This window comes from Melospiza georgiana, chromosome Z, assembly GCF_028018845.1.
Source record: "Melospiza georgiana isolate bMelGeo1 chromosome Z, bMelGeo1.pri, whole genome shotgun sequence".
NCBI lineage: Eukaryota > Metazoa > Chordata > Aves > Passeriformes > Passerellidae > Melospiza > Melospiza georgiana.
The window spans coordinates 45,835,749-45,856,179 of NC_080465.1; the positions used below are offsets into that span (position 1 = coordinate 45,835,749).

General features: G+C 33.7%; 1 protein-coding gene across 1 annotated transcript in view; it reads left to right on the top strand.

Annotated features, from left to right (window-relative positions):
* ADAMTS6 (ADAM metallopeptidase with thrombospondin type 1 motif 6) overlaps window positions 1-20,431 on the top strand; it is a 142,060-nt gene that overhangs the window by 71,635 nt on the left and 49,994 nt on the right. The window contains exons 9-10 of the mRNA XM_058043708.1: window positions 2,088-2,234; window positions 11,281-11,422. Coding sequence (XP_057899691.1) covers window positions 2,088-2,234; window positions 11,281-11,422 — 289 coding nt within the window. The remainder of the gene's footprint in view (window positions 1-2,087; window positions 2,235-11,280; window positions 11,423-20,431) is intronic.

Consider the following 20,431-nt stretch of genomic DNA (forward strand, 5'->3'; position numbering starts at 1 on the left):
ACATTGTCTTTTTCACAAGCAGAGCAGGTAGAAGGAAGATTGTTAAACTATGAAGTTTGTTCTTTTACTTATACACTCAAAAGATAAAAATTTCATTTCCCAGAGAACTGAAGTCTGTAAGATTTTTAACAAATGGAATACGCTAACTAGAGATAAGCTGAATATAAGAATCATCCAAATAGTTTCTATAAAAGAGTAATTCATGGAGATTATTAAAAAATAAGGTTCTCTGTTTTCAGAAATGGTACACCTACACAGAGACATTTGAAGAATGAATGTTTCTGTTTGAAGTACCCTAAATTCTAGGAAATAATTGCCACTGAGAAAAGGTAACTAAAGCATGTTTTTAATTGTAAAATTCTGGTTCAGTTTGTTGCACAGGACATCTAAATTCTTTCATCTCCTAATACAAATGGATTTTGATAAGATTTTAAGAAATAACACTGGTCTGAATGTTTCATTGCATTATGTACATTTCTCAGATGAATTGATTAAAGCTATGTTTTTATAAGCAAGGGACACCCTTTATTTGATTATATAATAGTCTAAGGTGTCAGTTAGACTTTTGCAGTGTATAATACAGTATATGGCTTCTGCATTTGTGAGATGCCACAAACTGAGCCAGATACATGCGGGCATTGCTGCAGAATATCTATTCCATAGGGACATATCCCATAGGTGAGGCAGCCATGCATTTTTGATCATGAAGTCCTTCCTGATCCTGTAGGAATCATCTATCCTTCACTGATGTTCTTTTTTTTGGAAGGAATGGTTGCCAACACCTTTCACTTCTAGGTTGTTATGATCATCTGAAGAGGTGAAATAGTATTCAGTATATTGAAATTCAGGGTAACATTAAACTCTTGGGGCATTATACCACGATCTGGAGCAATATGTTCAGATTAATATAATACAACTGCACTGATTTCAGTGAATAAAGTGGCATGACCTGGTATGAAGTGGTATTTTCATCTGAAAAAAAGGTCAGTTTCTTTGCTACTACTTCTTGTATGTTCTTGCATCAGCCCTAAATGTTAACAGAAAATCAAAACTGAGTGCCTCAATCCATTTGTTTTCCTGAATGATGAGTAAGAAATCAGAGTCAGTCCTTTTAGCATACAGAAGACTTCAAAGACAGACTTCTCTGTATGATTCTGGGAGTTCAGAATCTCAGTTTTGGCACTGTTTTAATTACTTCTCTGTCTCATTATCAGGGAAGTTCCTGTGTCTCTCACTATCTGCCCCTCTGATTTTGTAAGCTTTTGAGAAGGAGTAAATTAGAATAAAGCTTAATATTTTAAAAAATAAGAAATGAGGGAAGAAATTTTTCTCTCCAAGTGATTGAATGGAAATTGATCGAAGACTAAGAACGTAGAGTTTTGTAATAACAAGAATAAGGATTCTTTAAGATATTTTTTTACTAGGGTCATATAATTTTTCTTGAAAGTTAATTTCTTTCCTGAAAATTTCTTTTGGCCAAGTTCCATCCAGAGGTTTCTTATTTTATTTTCTGCTGATTTTTAATTGTCTTCATTTTGACCTTCTTTGACAAAGCAAAGCTCTAACAGGGGGGATTCAAGTCCCTCTGTGAGTAGATACAGAGAGGGAGTGTCTGCACAGGATGGTCCTAGGAATTGCAAAACCCATGTTCTACTTGAATTATCATTGATTGCACTATGCCTATATATAGTGTATTGTTACAGCAACAGTACCTATTCTTAGTCCTTTTTCACTAATCCAAGAGTCTGCACTGTAATAAATATTCCATATCCAGGTACCATACCAAATAAAGGCTTGAGTGCTCTGTATTTGTCTTGCAATAATACTGTTATGTTTTCTTTAAAAGCTTTAATAAACCAATAAAATGCTTCCAAAAATCCATAAAAGGCAAGAGGGTTATGTCATTGTGCTGTATTATGAGACCTGAATAAATTAAACAGAACTTAACTGACTTTCTACTTAGGAGTTCTCCTGCACTGTGTTCTTTTAGGTCCAACGCGATTGCTGTAAAGGGGACATTATGTTTTAAGCTATATATGATGCTGTAGAAAAGTAATGGGCTGTTTCTCTCCTATTCTTTTGGGCAGTTTTGGTATGAATCATGATGGAATTGGCAATTCCTGTGGGACCAAAGGTCATGAAGCAGCAAAGCTAATGGCAGCTCATATTACAGCAAACACCAATCCTTTCTCCTGGTCAGCTTGCAGTCGGGATTACATCACCAGCTTTTTAGAGTAAGTAATCTCTCAAGAAAAATGAGTTTTCAAAAAATTGACACCGTTTGGGATCAGTTGTAGCAATATACTGACCTGTTCTGATGGTTTACGTTTTTATAATGAATAGACAGAAATACAGTGAGTCATTTAAAACTCTTTATTTCTGTAGGGCATTATTTCAATGTAATGGCAAAAGCTTCTTTTGCTCCATTCACCACCTTAACAGTTCTCCACTGCTTTTAATCTTCTCAAAAGATTCTGAAGTTCTGATCATACCTCATTACTTCATTAATCTGAGAGTGGGAAATAAAAGAGGGCAGGATTTGTCTATGGATCATGTTTTGTTAGCATACATAATGTGAGGGAATCTAATGAAGGGAAGATGGTCATGGCCCTGTTTGTTTTGCATTTCATTTGTCAGATATTTTTCATGCAATCTTGTGGGTTTTTACCTATCAATGTTCTTTGGTACTATGGGCAAGAATATAAAGATTATGGAAGAGGATGGCATAGATCTTTATATTAGTACCTTAAAATTCTGAAAGCCTCTACTTCTGTGGTGATTTTATCCAGAAGTAGTTTGCTACCTGAAATTTCAGTATGAAAAAAATCAGACAATCAAAATATGTCATTCACAGAAATGTATCAATATATACATTTATATCTATTGATGATTCATAATTAAGCCTTATATGTGTTTTAAATTTTGAAGACAAGTACATATTACCACGAGTTCACTGAGAACAGATTCTTAGCAGATTTGTTTAGATGCTGAAAGATAGTCTTTATTGGAAGCAAATAACAGTTAGTTGGCAGCTTCAGTGTCATTAGTGCAATCCTGCCCTTTAGAAAACAGGTTGTTCAGAAATTCAGACACTTTCTGTATTTTAAGAGAGGGACTTTAACCAGTCAATTGTCTAACCATGAGACTACTAAGAAATTAACATCTCCTTTTCTTTTAGGGATCTAACTTCAGAATAAGATGCTGTCTTCTGTATCTTTTCTGAAGGGACTCATCTAGACCCAAGCCTTTAGGTTTGTTCAAATGTAGTTTCCCACAGGATGCAGAGAATCACTGACTTGGGCTGTCAAGGTGCTTGAACTTCTGTAGAGTCAGTGGGCAGACACTAACATTTAAGTATTGGTGCTATTCAGGGGAAGAAAATTTCTCATCAGTTACTGTAATAGGTTTAAGGCATTTTTTATCACAACTCTGAACCTTGCACCTACACAGTTTCATATACTGGAATGTTTAAGATGAATATTTTAGTCTAAACTAAAGCAGTAAATGAGTAAATCATCTTTACCATATATGTGTGGTACAGATTTCTCACAATATAATTTCATTTGCTAAGGGGATATATATATATATGTATGTATTAATTTAACTCTAGCATTATTTTAAAAAATATACATAGCTATTTTGTTTTATTATTACCAATTACTTATGTTAATTCAATGCTGTTCCTATTAGTAGTCTTTGTAAAATGTCATTGCAGTCTGGTTTTTTAACTGTGAAAAAGAATATGGTTTTCATATATCTCCTGAGATTATTTCACAGCCTTGTAGTTCAGTAAGCTTACTGTTCAGGTATTTCTTTGTAGTATTTGGGAGCTTGTTCTTCTTGTTCCACTTCTGCTGTTCTCTGTCTTGTTTACCTCTATTTGTTGCTTTTCGCCAAAAAACTAAATTTTGATCCCATAATTGTCCTGACAATAAGTTGACTGTTAATGAGGACATAATTCAACATAAAGTGAAGAAGTTATTTCTTATCTATGGATTTAAAGGAAAGGAACATGATAAAATTTTGTGTGTGTGTTATTCTGCAAAGATAATAGAGCTGAACATTTGTTCAGAATGCTCCTGCACAGTTTCAAATTTTAGCCTGATGCATGCAGTGGTCTTTTGAATTTTTAGTGCCAATTAAAAACATCTTTATGTTGAGCATTTTTACCCTGTTTTTTTAAATTGATTTAGTTTATTATTTACTGTTAGCATCTCTATTATTCTTTTCCATTCCATAGGTTGATTTATGTTTCATTTTGAAATCTGTGGGGTGGCAGGGAATTTGTAGTTGTATTGCTATAAAGCCAGAAGTACTCTGTTGAATCTGGTTCCATAGTTCTAATCTCCTCAGTTTTTTTGAGATACTTCTCTATCATTGCCAGTGTTTGCAACTCTACTCAAAATACTACCAAAAATGAATTTCACAAAAATAATCATTACTGAAGTTACTAAGTGATATTTGAACTAGAGAAAAACAACAACCTATGCATAGGATATTCAATGATAAATTATTTTTCATAGTACTTCAGCTGTATTTTTGTAACCTGGAATAAAGATGCTATTTTTTTTCAAAGCCACCTTGGACACATATAATGTTACACATCACAATTTTTGTAGATTTTTCTGTTGTATAGAATACAGTGTTATATATAACTTTAATATAACTTTTCTTTCATCTACTAATCCTGGAATCTGTTTTCAAAAATGTCAGATTTCTCAAACATGATCTATTCATTATAAATCTGTGCTTATTCTGGTTTGTGCATCTATTATCCTATAAATGAATTGATAGTTTTTTCCTTAAAATATTTGATTTATTATTTCATAAGGTAGATAGTCTCTAAAACTGTACTTTGTTTCTCTAGTTTCTAGTTTACTCACCAGATTTTATACAATCTCAATGACAACAGGCATCTGTTAGAGTAAAACATACCTTCAGGACAACTGCCAGAACCCAAAATCTCTTTTTACCCATTCACACCTTTAATTAAGACAGGGCAGCTCTGAGAGCAGCTATATTTCAGCTGCAGGTAGTAAACAGTTAGCAAGAATCAAAAAAATAATAGCAAGTTTCATGTGGCAACATATCTGTGATTGCTTTTAGAAGAGTCTGCATCCCCACAGAAATTTTTTTTTTCCCTTAATTTTTCTTGATGACTTCGCAACGGGTGAGAAAAATGCTGATTTAGATCTTTAGAGGCCAAGCTGGTTTGGAATTTGGAAGCTGTGTGTAACAAGACAGGTAGGACTTGAGGGTATTAAATGCAGATAACCAAGCAGAAACCAGGTCTGTGAGACCTTTTAAGTGTATATCTTTGGACCTTTGCCCACGTTTGGGCCATACTGTCGTGGTACCATGTTAATGCAACATGGAATGAGTTTTGATAGAATTTCATTACACATTCACAGTATTTTATGGTAAGGAAGGCTAATGTGAATTTACTAGTTACCAGCTCAGGTCACCGCTTGCTACAGCAGTTTTACACTGAGTAGTAGCCGTGAAGTATCACCTGGAGGGTTCGGTCAGATGGTAGTTGGGAAAGCAAATTATTTTTCAGGAGTGCTGGAAAAAGGAGGAATATGGCTCAAAGGCTGACATAAGACAAAACAAACTTGTAATGCTATTAGGTCTACCAAAACTCTCAGCAAGGATGATCAACCAGCACAGATACTGAAATGGCAAAAGGAAATACTTCTTTTCTGGATAAAACATTCCTTGAAGCACATAAAAGCTCTTGTCTGCCAAGCTTAAAATAGCTGTTGTCTATCAAGCTTTTAGGTACAGTGAAAGATTGACATAATTCAGTTTATCAACTGAATTGTTCATAAGTGCTTTGCAATGGCTTTAATTTCACTAACATTATATGGAACTAATTACTGTAGTACTGTCTGAGAATTGGAGGCTCGGAGGGCAGTCTCAGGGGACAGAGATTTCTGTGAAATGAGTAGAAATCTGTAATATCTATTCATAGGAGAAAAGAACCAAGTCTGACATTTTAGTGGCTGAAAAACAATTAGTATGAATTTAATTCTGTTCAACATGTGTGTGTGTGTATATAACTTCTACATTTTGTTATAAAAAAACTGTGTGATTTCTGGAATCATAGTTTGTTTTTCTTGTGCAGTAATAGGAGAGGAGTTGAGAGAAGCAAGATGGCCAGCTCTGTCTTTCAAAGGCAGGGTTGTCTTTTGAAGATAGAGGAGAACCAAGAATCTTAAATTATTTCATTAAGATCTATCACAGGAAATTCTTGGAGACACTCTATGATTGCCATACAGCAGGATTTAGATCTTAGACTACAACTTTCTAACTCTGGAAGGAAGCCAAAACTATCTTGGTCCAAGCAAGCCCATGCAGACAATATAGGGAAAGAAAAAAAGCCATCATTCAGTGTTCTGGTCCAGATATCATCTGCCCAAGAATCTTAAATGTACAAGTGGATATGCAAGGTAAATATAGGATATGTCTACATATACCTCTTATATTATCTATGGCACACTGGCCAGTTCCCTCATACTCCAGAAATGTAAAGTAACTTCTGAAAAAAAGTATAAACCAAGAATAGCTTCGAAAGATAAGATCAGATCAATCTTATAAAAATTTAATATCTCTTTCTGCAAATCAGTGGACAAAATTTGCATGTGTTGACCTATATTTTGGATTATAATTTGCTTATTTTCTTTAAATTATACTAAGATTTAAATTATTTTTTACTAACAGGCAATGAAATAAAAAAAAATGTGCCCTCTTTTGGTATAGATTTCTGAAACTTTGAAAGTCTTATGTTTTACTTAAAAGACTCTTTAGTTGATAAAAAGATCTAAGAGTTTCTGTAATTATGGCATAGCAGTATGGCCTTGAGTGTTGACTTTGCAAGTATTACTCTTTGTCTACCTTTTGATTTATTTAAATAGAAGGAAATTGTAAAGGGCAGAATCAGCCTCAGATTTCCATTAACTTATTTGTAGAATATCTGATGAAATAATGATTGGTCCAGTATTTTATATGTTAGTATCTCATGAACTCTTAAAATTGGATTTTGGTAGGAGGATGATTATGATAGATGAACAAAGAGATTTTTCCTTGTACAGCTGCTGGATATTCCAATGAATAAAATTTAGCTTTGGAACACAGAAAAGCATGGGGGATAGTATGCATTAAAGAAACAGCAAATTACTACCTCCAAGCAAAGGAGCTCCAAGGAACATTGAGTGTGATGAAAAGATTGTGCAAAATTGCAGAGTCTTTTGTATAAAATAGATACTAAGACAGAGCCAACCTTGGCATAAAAGAACGGAAAGAACTAGATTTTATCAGAAGAGTGAGAGGTAAATCTGAATTTCCATAACATTCAAGAAAGTTTTTATTTAGTAATTGCATTTGGCTTGTTTTAATTGAAAGTACACCAAATCCAAATCTCAGTCTGTTACTTATGTTCAGATTCTACAAATATTTATGCCTAGATCTGTAGACTACTGAGCAATGCGCAGAGTTGACCCATTACTGTCAAGTAAAGCAGCTTTTGTAACCTGTAGAGAACTGTAACCTAGTGCTTCTAAGAGATCAATTTATACTTATAAATATGAAGTAAGGATTCTGTTTGGAGTCAGATATATTGGCATGTAAATAATTAATGGTATGTATATGTAAAAATGCTCTCTGTTTTTGTTAATAATTTTCACTATTGCTTTTTTCATATTTTATTACTAATTTGGGATCAGAATTAAATAAAACATTATGTATGATAGCAGTTTATGTATTTATGTGTATGATTGTTTAGCTATAACAGGTATTCACAAATATTCACAAATATTACATTTAATTTGTGATCCTTAAGTGTAGCTTGCACTATAGTCCACATAATTATTATGAATGAAGTCATTGGGTGACATTCAAAACCAATTTTCAGAGCCAGTGTTCTGGGATATTTTCTTCAGCCATTGAAGGAGTTGGGTTATACTATGTAAGTAGGAATATTTGGGAATAGATACTGTAATAGGAACATAAACCCTGAGAGATCTACATCCATGATTTTTGCTTTTTCTCATTTTTGGTCTTGAATGCAACTGTGATATCTGTGCTGAGGTGGTGATCCTGAGTTTTGTATTCAGTCTGTAAAGATTTAATCCCTGGTTGATATTAATTTGGTTGATCAGTTAGTAGTGATCACAGCCTGAAATCTTAAGCTTTCCTAGAATGTTCTAGTATCCTTGTTATACTTTCAAACAGAAGAGTAATTTGCTGTCATGTGATATTAAAATACAAAAAAAACCAGTTTAAATTATATTGTAGAGTGTTTTAAAATGATCTCTGGAAACACTACACTGGAATACTGGGCTGAAATGACATCAAGCTTAGCTATTTTGTAATTGAAACAAGTCCCAGTATGTCCCATAAAACTTCACAAAATTAACCTAAAGTTAGAAAATGAGAAAAACTGTGAGTACTATTAGTACCTTGTAGAGTAATAGAATGTAATGGTCAGTTCGAGATCATCTTATTTCTGTTGTAGACATTAAAGATTTATCCACGCCATGTTCAAAAATGCAAATGCTCTGCAGGGATATCCTGTAGATTTTTTGACTTGGTGTATATACTACCTGATAAAGTAGAAGATAAAATCACATAGCATAAAAGCAATTATAAGTAGAAATTTTCTAAAAATTGGGGCATTCTTTCCAATCCTTTTTTACATCTACGCTTTTATATGCCTGACTGATAATAACTATTAGATCTCTGTTTATAAAGTTCTCCAAAACCATGAATCTTCTTGGACCCTTTTGGTTCATTCCCCTAGATTTAACATAATTTTTTTTCTCAAGTATCTGGGCTTTGCTTTGATGGAACAAAGAAAGAGAGAACAGGGACATATACACAAGAGCACAAGAGTATTGGACCATTCCCAAGTCCTGTAAAAGTTTTCTGGAAAGGTTAAATGATCCTCAGCCTGTATTCATTCTTTGCACAGCTTTGGTCAGACCTTTCATTACCAATGGAAAGTCTCTGGTTTTATTAATGTTTTTATAAAGACCATGCCATTTCTTTTCCATGATACTTCAGTTCCTGCAATGCAGTATCAAGGGTCAGTTTTGCTCAACTGCTTGAGATAAATAATAGAACTGAAGCAGAGGGAAAGTCAGAAATAAATTTTCAGTCTAGAGGTCGTGATATAATGTAGCTAGTAAGAGAATAACTTCTCAGTAGTACTTTTCCCAATTACTACAATTTTTCATTATGCTGCAAATCTGGTAATTAGAGCAGAAGAGTAATATTTTTGTATTCAATGCAAAGATTTATGACTTGCTTTTCTGCCATTGTATGTCTTGTAGATTTGAATTTACAAATTTAAAGATTTAGAATGGGTTCTGTAATCTAATTTGGGCAGGGGTACATATGCCTGTGGAGGGAAGTCACCAAAGGTAATGAAGTTTTTTCAAATGCTGTGCCCTCAGCTGTCTGTTTACAAGATAGCAGTTTACAGTCATCTTGTAATCTACAGTATTGGAATCTATGGAAGTGTTCCCATTATATGGCAATACTAGCTCAAGCTGTGCCAAATGCTAAACTTCTCACTGCTTGTTTAAGGAAAGATGCTATCTGTAGTTCAGTCCAGATGCGGAAAAATAAGCTGTATATCAGTTCTTTTAATATTGGAATTATTAACATGCATTCCTCATATATGCAAAATACAACACTGACATATTTGAAAAGATTGAAGGATATTTTCCCAGTTTCTGCTGCTAGAAAATATATATACTTGCAGCAATTACATGAGGTAAAGGGGAAAGTACATGATTTTTTTATGCCAGAACCACACAGTTGATATTTTAAAAGTAGATTTCAACTGAGTGGATGCGTGAGTGTGGTGTGTGTGCAGGCATGCCGGTGAATCACACCAAAATCCTTGGAATTTGTCATCAAATACTGTATTTTTCCCAGTATTTACCTGGTTCTTGCATTAGTTGCTATTTGCCACCTTCTAAAGGTTGGCAGAGGTTGTTCCTTCATTTCTCCAAAGGATCTTTTCTAGTATTTCAAAGACTTGATCACAATAGATTTAACATAAGAACATAAAATGTGTAGTTAAAGGACACTTTTTGCTCTTTTTTTATCTGCAGATGAAAAGTATAGAAAATTGGAGATCTCCAAAAAACAGTGTAGAACATTCACTTCTGAAATTACGTTCCTTTGGCAAGGTGCATGGAAAAGATTTGGAAAAAAACAGAACATAAGTGCTGGCAAAATTGGTAGGAATGTCGGAAAAAAATTTTAAGTGTTGCCATAAGAATTCTTTGAAAATCCTCACTTATTCACATGTGAAATGAAAGTAAAAAAGCATCTGTCCTCTTTTATGCACACTGACCCAATAAAACTGAATAATTGTATTTAGCAAAGTACAAAGTTTTCTAAACAGAGCTCAGTCTGGTTTTGGCTTTCTTTGTCATTTATTCCACTACACTAAAATATTGTGGTTGAATATGGGCATATTTTGGGAAAAAATCATCAACCACTGAACAAAACAGTGAATATAAAAAGAGGAAAATATTGAAGTTTGCAAAGATGATTCTTTTGGTTCCAACATGAATTTTTTAGGACTAACTATTAGTACAGTAAAAAAAGATCTTGGACCCATACAATTTTTTTCACTATCGTAGTATAGATAAACTTGAAGTTCCTGCAGAATTTTTACCTCCGTAACCATTTTCTTCCCTCGAATGGAAGAAAAGCTTGCATGTTAAGGTCCTGATCCGATAAACATTTTGTCATGTTGAAACTTGAATGTGTTTTAGTTTTACGAAAACCAGTTGAGCTGCTTCTATCGATAAGATTATATTTTGCTGTTTGAAGGATCAGAAGGGTAATTTCAAATTGTAAACTGAATTTCTTGCATTTGCTTGATTTGTTTTTTTTTCATTCTATGACTAAATGTAGTTGTTCTTCAGTGAAAACAAATAGGAATCCTAAACCAAAAATGAAAATCAGTCTTGTGTGGCTCAGAAATTATCACACTTTTAAAAAGGTTAATATATAAAATTATTTCACAATCTAAAATAAGCATTTTTAAAAATAATAATGATGAAAAATTATTTTAACTTCCTAATTCCGTCTAAATATTTTCTCTTGTTTATATGGGTGTACCTTCTTAGTGTCTGTTTATTGCAATCATATTTGTTTCACACCCAGCACTGTTAAAAGTAATAACTAGATACATAATATCATTACTGTGATTTACAGTCAGTAGAATTCCTAATTGATTTGGTCCTTTATGTTGAACAGTTCGGGCCGTGGTACTTGCCTTGATAATGAGCCTCCCAAGCGTGACTTTCTTTATCCAGCTGTGGCCCCAGGTCAGGTGTATGATGCTGATGAACAGTGTCGCTTCCAGTATGGAGCAACATCCCGCCAATGTAAATATGGGGTAAGAAGTCTTAATCCTTATGCTGAGTGTTCTGCTTAGTCATTTGTATATATTCCTTTGTAGCATAAATCTGTAGTTAGCTGTAGTAGTGAGCTGCAGATTTCCAATAGCATGTCCAGTGCCATCATTTATAAGCAAAGGGTTAATTTTAATCCTTATGCTGCATCTTTTGCTTGAGCCCTTTGTGTGTGCTGTACACTAAATGTGGGTAACGATGAGCTGGGTAAGCTGTTCTTTAATTGTAGGGAGGAAAAGAGCCCAGAACACTCGAGCCCAATCCTTGTTAAGTGTAATTGAGAATTTTCACTGATTTCACTAGATTGAGATCAGGTTTATATTGTATTAATTATGAAATGTGAAGTCTGGTTTTTTGGCTTTAATCTTTCCATATAAAGTGACATTTTGGAGCTCCTTTTGTACTTGTATTAATTTATCAGAAATGATTTTATTTTCTTGTTTATTTGTTTGCTTGTTTGTTTGTTTTTCCCCTGACATTGACTCTATTGCATCTCACATTATTCAGATATCTATTTTGAAAGGTGAATTATGGTTCTGGAAATAGTTGAACATGAAGCTAGATAGCTGGATAAAATACTGAGTAGCAAAGTACTAGCAAAGATTTGGCTGCAAGTACCAGTCTGCAATGATTAAAGTAAATAAATTTACAGTAGAAATAAAAACCTTCACATGTAGGTCATTGTGTTACAAATATTTACTTAAAATCTTCCAGCCAAAAGTATGCAGTTAAAGGCAAAAAAGCATTCTGCTATGCTTGTTATGAAATAATCAGCTGAGAGCTCAACAAGTAAACATTGAGGACTTATCTTATGGTTTAAAAGGAAATAGTTTTAATAATTTTAAATTTCTAGATTATTCAGATAAAATAATGAAATAAAACAAGAAATTCCATTTTTAATATTTCTGGGGTGATAAATACAATATTATTTGGGATGCCTCTTTGGCAGTTTGCATTTTGGAAAGGCTCTAAGAACTATGTAGCTGGCTAACTAGCCCTGAGTCTTCTGATTCCTCGTCAACCCTCCTTTGGCCTTTATTGTTCCTCTTTAGGTTCTCACTTCCCATCACTATTCTTAATGGCCCTATTTACTGTCTCTTCATCTAAATTATACCATTTTATTTTTCTTTTTTCCTTACAAATTTTCACCATAATCTTTTATTTGCAGACTAGGGAAATCTGCCTCTATTTAATCTATGATTTATAGCACAGTTTTTGGAGACATATTGCATTCTAAATTAAACTGGAAAGTTCATAATGTGCAAAACCTGGCTTTTCCATATATTTGTAGGGTTTTTTAAACACCGTTAAACTGTGTAACCATTGTTGTGATGATCATACTGTACAGTGCATTTTCTTTCTTAAACCAGTTTCTAAACCAGAAATAACTGGAAGTAATGAAGACATATAGGTTATCTTTGCTTTTTGTGTTCTGCTTTCTTTTTTTTTTAATCTTTTTTTTTTTTTTTTGGGATTCCCTAAGAGTTATGGAAAATATGTTGACACTTAATTGAGGCAATGTCTTCATGAAGTGAAGCTATGTCTTCATTACCAGACCTCTGAATTGATATAGGGTGAGGTGTTCCATCAGTATGCCATCAATATGAACATAACTTCCAAGTGTCTCAGAACATAACCACACTGTTTTGATCACAGGATTCAAACTGCATCTATTAATATATAAGTTATTGTAGAAATCTGGTAGTATCCATTCTAAGAAATAATATGAATTTAAAATAGTATATACATTTAAAATATTATCTGCCACGGCCATAATGCTCTTTCAAGGTGACCATGGTGATTAATATTTTAGAGATTTGAAGTAATAATTTTGAAGCGGGGGGAAACAGCTTTTGGGAGATTGTAGTGCAAATAATAACCTAGTTAGTGCAGAAAATAACCTAGTTAGAAATGATTTCTTTATGTATGAAAGGGTTTCGGGACTGAAGAGTGAAACTGGATCTAAATCCCAGAAGAAGCTAAATTGAATACTCTGCTCAACTCTCTTATTATCAAAAGTAAACAGTCAGTGCTTTGGCTATTTCTTCTCAATGTACTATTCAATGAAGATGCCATTAATAGTTCATGGATCTTTTTCGAACACACACATGTGCAACTATGATGGAAGACGACAGCAAAAACCACCTATTTTCAGTGAATGTAGTTCATATACCAGCTCCTTTGAAACATTTCTTTTAGCCCTTTTTATTTAAAGCCTCTTATAAAAAAAGGTAGAGAGCGGGTTTTCCAACAGGGAGTTTCATGACCCAATAGGAAATAAATTCCAAGTCTCAGAGAAAACTGCTTGCATTTTTCTCTTGCTCATGTTCTTTGCTGGTTTTTAGTGGCAAGCCATGGCAAGAGACATATTTGAACTCTCAAATCAAAATACATGCACGCAGAAAATCTTCTGTGGCCTGTGATGAACCTGTTGATATAATTGGTGTTTTTAAAATAACTTAGAAAATCTTCACATTCTTTCTGCTTAGGAATTCTGCCACATTCTTCTCACCTTTAGAAAAAGTACTTCTTTCAACCATGTAGCTTTAATGCTAGTCTGTGTTTCTTGCCTTTTCTCCCTTATTTCCTCATCTGCTTCCTCTGGGTGTTAAGTTAAACTGTTGCTTTAGATCATATATCCTGTCATCAGTCTGCAATGAATTTTTCACTGTTAAAGTTGGAGCTGTTCTTACTTAGGAATGTGAAGTTAAATAACATGAGAGGTGTTTGAACAAGTAAAGCATCAGAACTCAATTACTAAAGGGACTTCAAGTTTCTGCTTTTGTGTGTGTTTGTTTACTGGTAAGGGGACAATCTGGCATAAAAGGGAGCTCTTCAGTTTTGGTACTGTTTTGAGGACTACTCCTAATAAAACTGTTTAGTTGCATTCAGACAGAACTCTTGTAGCAAAAGCACTGCAGCTATTGGTCAGATTTCTCTGTGTTGTTTAGCATATTAAGTGAGACAAGAAGTCAAGGTGATGTCTTAGCTGTTTGAGCTGAAAAAAATAAAGCTGTATTTTAGCAAGTAGACACTGCTCTTTCTAGTGTTACTTGTGCATTGTTCTTTATACTATACTATATTGTACTGATCTATGTACTATATTGTGTCCCTTTTGATACAGGGAAAATGTTTCAGAATTTAGGTGAAGAAATGGGTATTTTGAATATAAAAGTAAAGGCAATGGCTCAATCTATTCAAAATATTTCATTTTTAGGGTATATTTTCACACTCAGGAGAATGTTACATTTATGGCTTACAGTCATCCAAATTCTAATGGTGGAAATTGCGCCATTCAATACTGATGTATAGCTTTTTCCTAAAGACAATACATGCTTTCAGGTATCTTATTGAATTCACTGCAGTGGAAAGTTTTGAGGTTGTTAGAAACAGTGCTAGTTCCTCCTCAGTTATGTAACCGCCGGATAACCTACATCTTCTAGGATGATGCAGTGTGGATTTTCTTCTGCTGATTGTCAGATGTGTGTCAATTCTCTGCCCTGTTTGTGTTTTAGTTCCACTAATAGTTCAAAACCTCCTTTTTAGTCATTTGGTTTAGGTAAGGGAAACTTTTTCATTGACTTCTGATTGCCTTAACTTTTGAGCATCTGCTGAGTAACAGCTGGCTGTTGGCTGTCCCTGGGTTAACTCAGCAAAGAATTCCAGTCTTGTCTTTTGATTTCTCTGCTTTATGAGTTTAAATAATACCTGAAAAATGCCTAACTTACTGATTTTGTGGTTCAGAATAATGCTGTGCTTTAGAGCTGGTCCCTACATTTTTAGGAGAGAGGCTAAAACCTCAGACATTTTAAAAGCAGTTAATACTTTATGCATATGGTTGATATTTCTGTGTTGCATTTTATGATCTGTGAAGCTGCTGGCTGCTAGCAGCAGGGTGTCAGAGATAGTAGCTTACAATTATTTGGTATATTTTTCTTGCATTTTATGCCTTTCTACCGGCATTGATCAGCTGACTTTAAAATCCAGGAGGCTAAATATATTACTATATAGTTCTAAAATTTCCACTAGGCCAAGAAACCTGAATTGCAATTGACCCTAGTGATTGGGTGATACAAATTTTAACGTTCATTAATTAAATTGTCACTTTTCTCTTGAAATATGGATGTGGTTTACTCCAGTTAAATGAAGAGCAGTAGCATTGAGCTTGAGGTAGGGGTTTTATAGGAAGAGAAGCAGATTCTGGAAGCTGGTGATCTTTCACAAGGAAAGGCAGAGAAGCCTGTTGTATCTTTGCACCAAAGTTACTGTTTTCCTTTTGTTCCCTCACTGTTGATACTATGCTTAGGATCATGTATTTAGTTGAATTTCGGCATAATAATAACTTAATGTAAAGTGCCTTTTTTGACCCCAGTTTCATATATCATACCATAACTAAGTTGCCGTTATGCTTGTTAGCTGAGCATATGTAGTTTCATCGCCTGGATTTATTTTGCATTGCTCACAAAGTGATGTTAAAAGTACGTGTAAGCAAAGAGAGGAATTGAAAATACTGGTATCATACTCTGTCATTTTTGTCAACCTTTTTATTTTTTTGTTCTAGTCAGTTGAAAGAACTCTTGCTGCTGTTGTGCAGGCCTTCAGCATTGCAAATTATTAAAGTTTCAAGCTTTTCTTGTGTAAGGACTTACAGGATTGGGTTGAAATGAAATTAATTTTGTTCCCTCTTTTTTCGAAGTTTATGGTGTGTATAGACAAGGTAAGTCCCAGAAGTTTTCCTCTTTCAGGAACCTAAAGCAGTTCTGCATCCTTTTTCAAACGAGTTCCTGCAGTCCCCCTTTTTTCTTCATTATGACTATCTTGTCTTCAAACCCCCCTCTTTTTCCTTCCTCTCTGTCTTTGTTTTTCTCTTTGTCTCTCTTAGAGACATAGATACCAACACCAATGTGCCTGCCTCTTATGAATGCTGTTAAGAAAGTGCAAAGAGAAGCTGATGATGAGAACAGGAGAAATGCATTAGATGATCATAGAAGCAATAATGGATGAGATTCCAGATACCAGAATGTTGTTTGAGTAAAGATGGATAGGTTGCATGGGATTGAAAGGGAAAAGATGTACTTGGAGGTGATTGACCTTGTAGGGTTCCTTTAGTTTCCTTAAGGTTCACATAGGCACCCAATGTTTCTTAAAGCATGTTGGAAACATAATACAAGGTGGGACTTAAGTTTTGTATTCTATTTCACATTCTTTGGTGTGATTCACCACTTAATGAGCTTTTGGTAGTGAAGCACTAAAATGGTAACTTTTGGGTTCTTATCTGGATAAAACTTTGAACCTTCTGAAGTTCACTTATTAATTAGGGTCTTCTAGTTTTAGTCAAGTTGTCATCTTCATTTCAGCAATGAGCCTGAAAATACTCTGTTGATGATTTTCAGGTCTGAATTGCAATTCAAGCTAATTGTTTTTATGCTTTCTTTTAGCAAATGCTCATCAAGAGGTGCAGCATATTATAAATAAACATGCTGAAGTAATAGACAAACATATTTAGGATTTTTAAAATTTTATGAGCAAAAAGTGAACCTCCCAAATTATCATAATTTAATATGCCTTATGAATGTATTTCCCATCATTTTTTAAATTTTAATTTTATAGGCTGAACTACTAATATTTGTTGGAAGCTTTCATTAGTTTTGAAAACAAGAACAGCACAGCAGTTTGATCTTTGCTCATATTACTGAGTTTTCATTGTGCTGTATTATAACAATTTATGATGATTATGATATAGGATGCTTAGATGTTACATAATTTGAAATGACTATATGTAACTCTGCATGATGCAACAGAAAGAGGCTCCATCATTTATAATACTTAGGCAAAATGAAGGTAATTTGATTTGCTGTGTTTTTTTCTCTAGATGGGTTCAGCTTTGTTTAATTTACTGCAAATACAAGCATCCGAATTCCAAACTGAAGTCATGGAACCCTAAGATACACCGTTACAGGTTGTCATCTATCTTGTCTTGATCTTGTGAAAGGCCTCAGCTTCAGTTTATGTTTCCTGGATTTTTAAAATTTTTCCCTTGTTTACTTTACAAATTAGTAGTTTCTGAATCGAGAAATTTGGAGACTGACTTTCAAGTCATTTTTTAAATTTTCAGATTATGCTCCTTTCTCTTAGTTTCATTGAATTATTCAAACAAATGTAATGTTGGCCAAATACACATTAGCTTCATCCTTTTCTGAGGAAGAAAAGACTACCCTAAAAGGGTCACCTGTTAGTGGGTGGGTGTGGGTGGGTGCGTGTGTTTGTGTGCCTGTGTGCATGTGTGTGTGTGGAAAAAAAGCACTATACTTTCTATTAGTTATTTTGGGCCTGACTTTTTCAGGGCAGTTTCTTGCATGGCTGGCTTATTAAAAACCATTGGTTAGAGGTGTTACAGATAATGGTAGTAGTAAGGAAATAGCTTTTGTCAGTAACTAAAGTGGGAGCAGGTATGGTGTTCATGGGGTTGAGCTGGAGAAGAGAAAGCTTTATGAATCTTAGTCAGAACTGCTTTGTTTAACTTTCCAAGGTGAGCTGAAAATAAAGAAGACTTAGCCATAGGAACACCTGGTCTAAATCCATCTTCATTTAATCAAATAACACAGATGGATTTTTTACTTCTTTTTAGGTATCTCATTTGTTTTCAAATGGCTATTAATGTTATCTTTCATTTAATGTACAGGGTGATGGAGAGTATACTTCAGAGACTGTGTTTTCTTTTAAATGCAGTACAGTGAGGAAAAATAAACAGTATCTTAAATTCGGCTATCTTTAAAAGATATTACAGAAATCCTTCCATTTCTTGTGTTTAATATAAATTACATCTACAAATTGATACATTGTTATTTTTGTGGATCTTTGGTGCTTTGAATAGTTTCTCTGTTAGGAAATATTCTGGTGATTTTAGGCTACTGTATATCTCTCTCAAACAGAACTCCTTTCTGATTTAAGTGGAGGTTTCTGCTCACACATTAATAGTATGATAAAGCCCATAGTAATTTTTCAACACTATCATTTTGTCTTTAGGGATTTACTGAGATAAATCCCTGTTGAAATTACCATCTGAAAAAGGACTATCAGAATATGTCAGTAATAATATCTAGTTTTGATGTACTGCTTCTCAAAACAATTTAGGAATAAATGTTTTTTTCATTTTGTGAAGTAGAGAGGTGAGTTGACCTGCTTGCTATCTTCTGGTAAACAGATAAATGACTAAAATAGTTTTGGAGTGCTGTATTCATTATTTCACACTGTTGAATTAAAATCTCAGGCTGATATTAGATCAGTGAATTAGAAGAGTCTAATGCACCAGAGGAGTCTAAATATATAGAAAGAATCCTATTGAAAGGAAGTTGTCAAATGCTCTCATTTGTAGAGACAAATGGTAAAGACATTAATTATTACTTCCACTTATGTGAAGTATAGAAGGTATACTTGTGTAGGTGTGGCAGAAGGGGGATTCTGCACATAAACTCTGGAGCAAAAACCAGAATTCTAGATTCAAATAATCCTGGAACATAGATGTTTTAAAACTCCAGACTGCTATCCAGACCTGATTTTTTGCTTTTGCCCATGTCAGATTATTCAAAATCTTTTGTTTCTTAATGCGGTTGAATGTTTTGCTTTTCAGAACATTGGAGCAAACTCTGTGAGTAAGAACAGCTATTAACTTAGACATTTGAACTTGGTGAGATCTAAAAAAAATAGAAGGTCACAAGTAGAATTATCACAGTCTGACTCTTTTTTTTTTAACAATATAAACCACATGTGAAGAATGAGCGAGTAAATTACACCCATTTTGTTCATCAAAATGAGGAAGTAAATTAAAAGTTAATGGAAATAAGGCAGGATTATTACAGGAGGACCACATGCTATGTCTGAAAATAATTCATTTTACATTTTAATTTTGTAGTCTGTACTGTATTGAAGTTTGGATTCATGGTTGATTTAGATGTGAAATTTATTTAGTGTTGAATTTTAGCACCTTAGTTGGTTGCTGTCAAATTTGTAATTAAGCTAAATTTTTCAAGAAGGTATGTGATGTATCTTCTGTTACTTCTCTGTTTTATTTTAATTAGTATATTTATTTATGTGTATCTTAATTTGAAAATTTTTCAGCTGAGTGAGAAAAAACAAATTTGCTCAGAGTTTTACATAAATATTTATACTGCTTACATGTCTTTCTTGAAAGAAAACTAATTTGAAAAGTTCTTCATTGGCTACAGGTGGACTTTTACAAGGGACAGTCAATCTCCCAAAACAGGCTTAATAATTTTAAGTTTTCATAGAGTCAGACACTAAATAGGATTAATTAACTTAGGCCTAATTGTCAAAAATTAGATGGAAAGTCCAGGAATCACCAGTTTTCATTCAGTTTAATTTCAAACCGTTCCTATTGTCTATTTTTTAATGGACTGTGCAGAAGATACCTTGCTTCTGCCAATCATGAAACTAAATACACTGTACTAACATCCCTGCAAGAATGGCACCAGCTGTTTTTAAACTTTGTAAATAATTCTATATTCGTCAAGAAAAGATTCTACTGTTGAACTGTTGCTGCAGCCACTAGAGATTAATGTATAAATAAATAAATTTTTATATGCAATACAGTGCAAGAAATATGAATCTTGGGGTAAAACATAGCAGTTGTTCCTGTTGATGTGTAAAGAACACATCATATAGGGTATATAGGTGCCAGATAAATTATTCATTACCTCAGAGAAACAATGAACCTGGAGGGGAGTGGACAACAACTTTAATTCATTCACACTGTCTTTTCCTCTTTCTTTTTCTTTCAAGTTTCACTATAGAACCTATACAAGGATTTTTTGTAGACTATTACTTCAAGCAGCAGTTAAGTAAAATGAAACAGTAAGGATTATCATAAGATCATTTTAAAGATCTTGTTATATTCCAAATATTAAAATAATATTTTAAAATGTAGAATATGTGTAAGGAAGTTGTGAACTTTTGCACAGATCCCAAAGTAATGC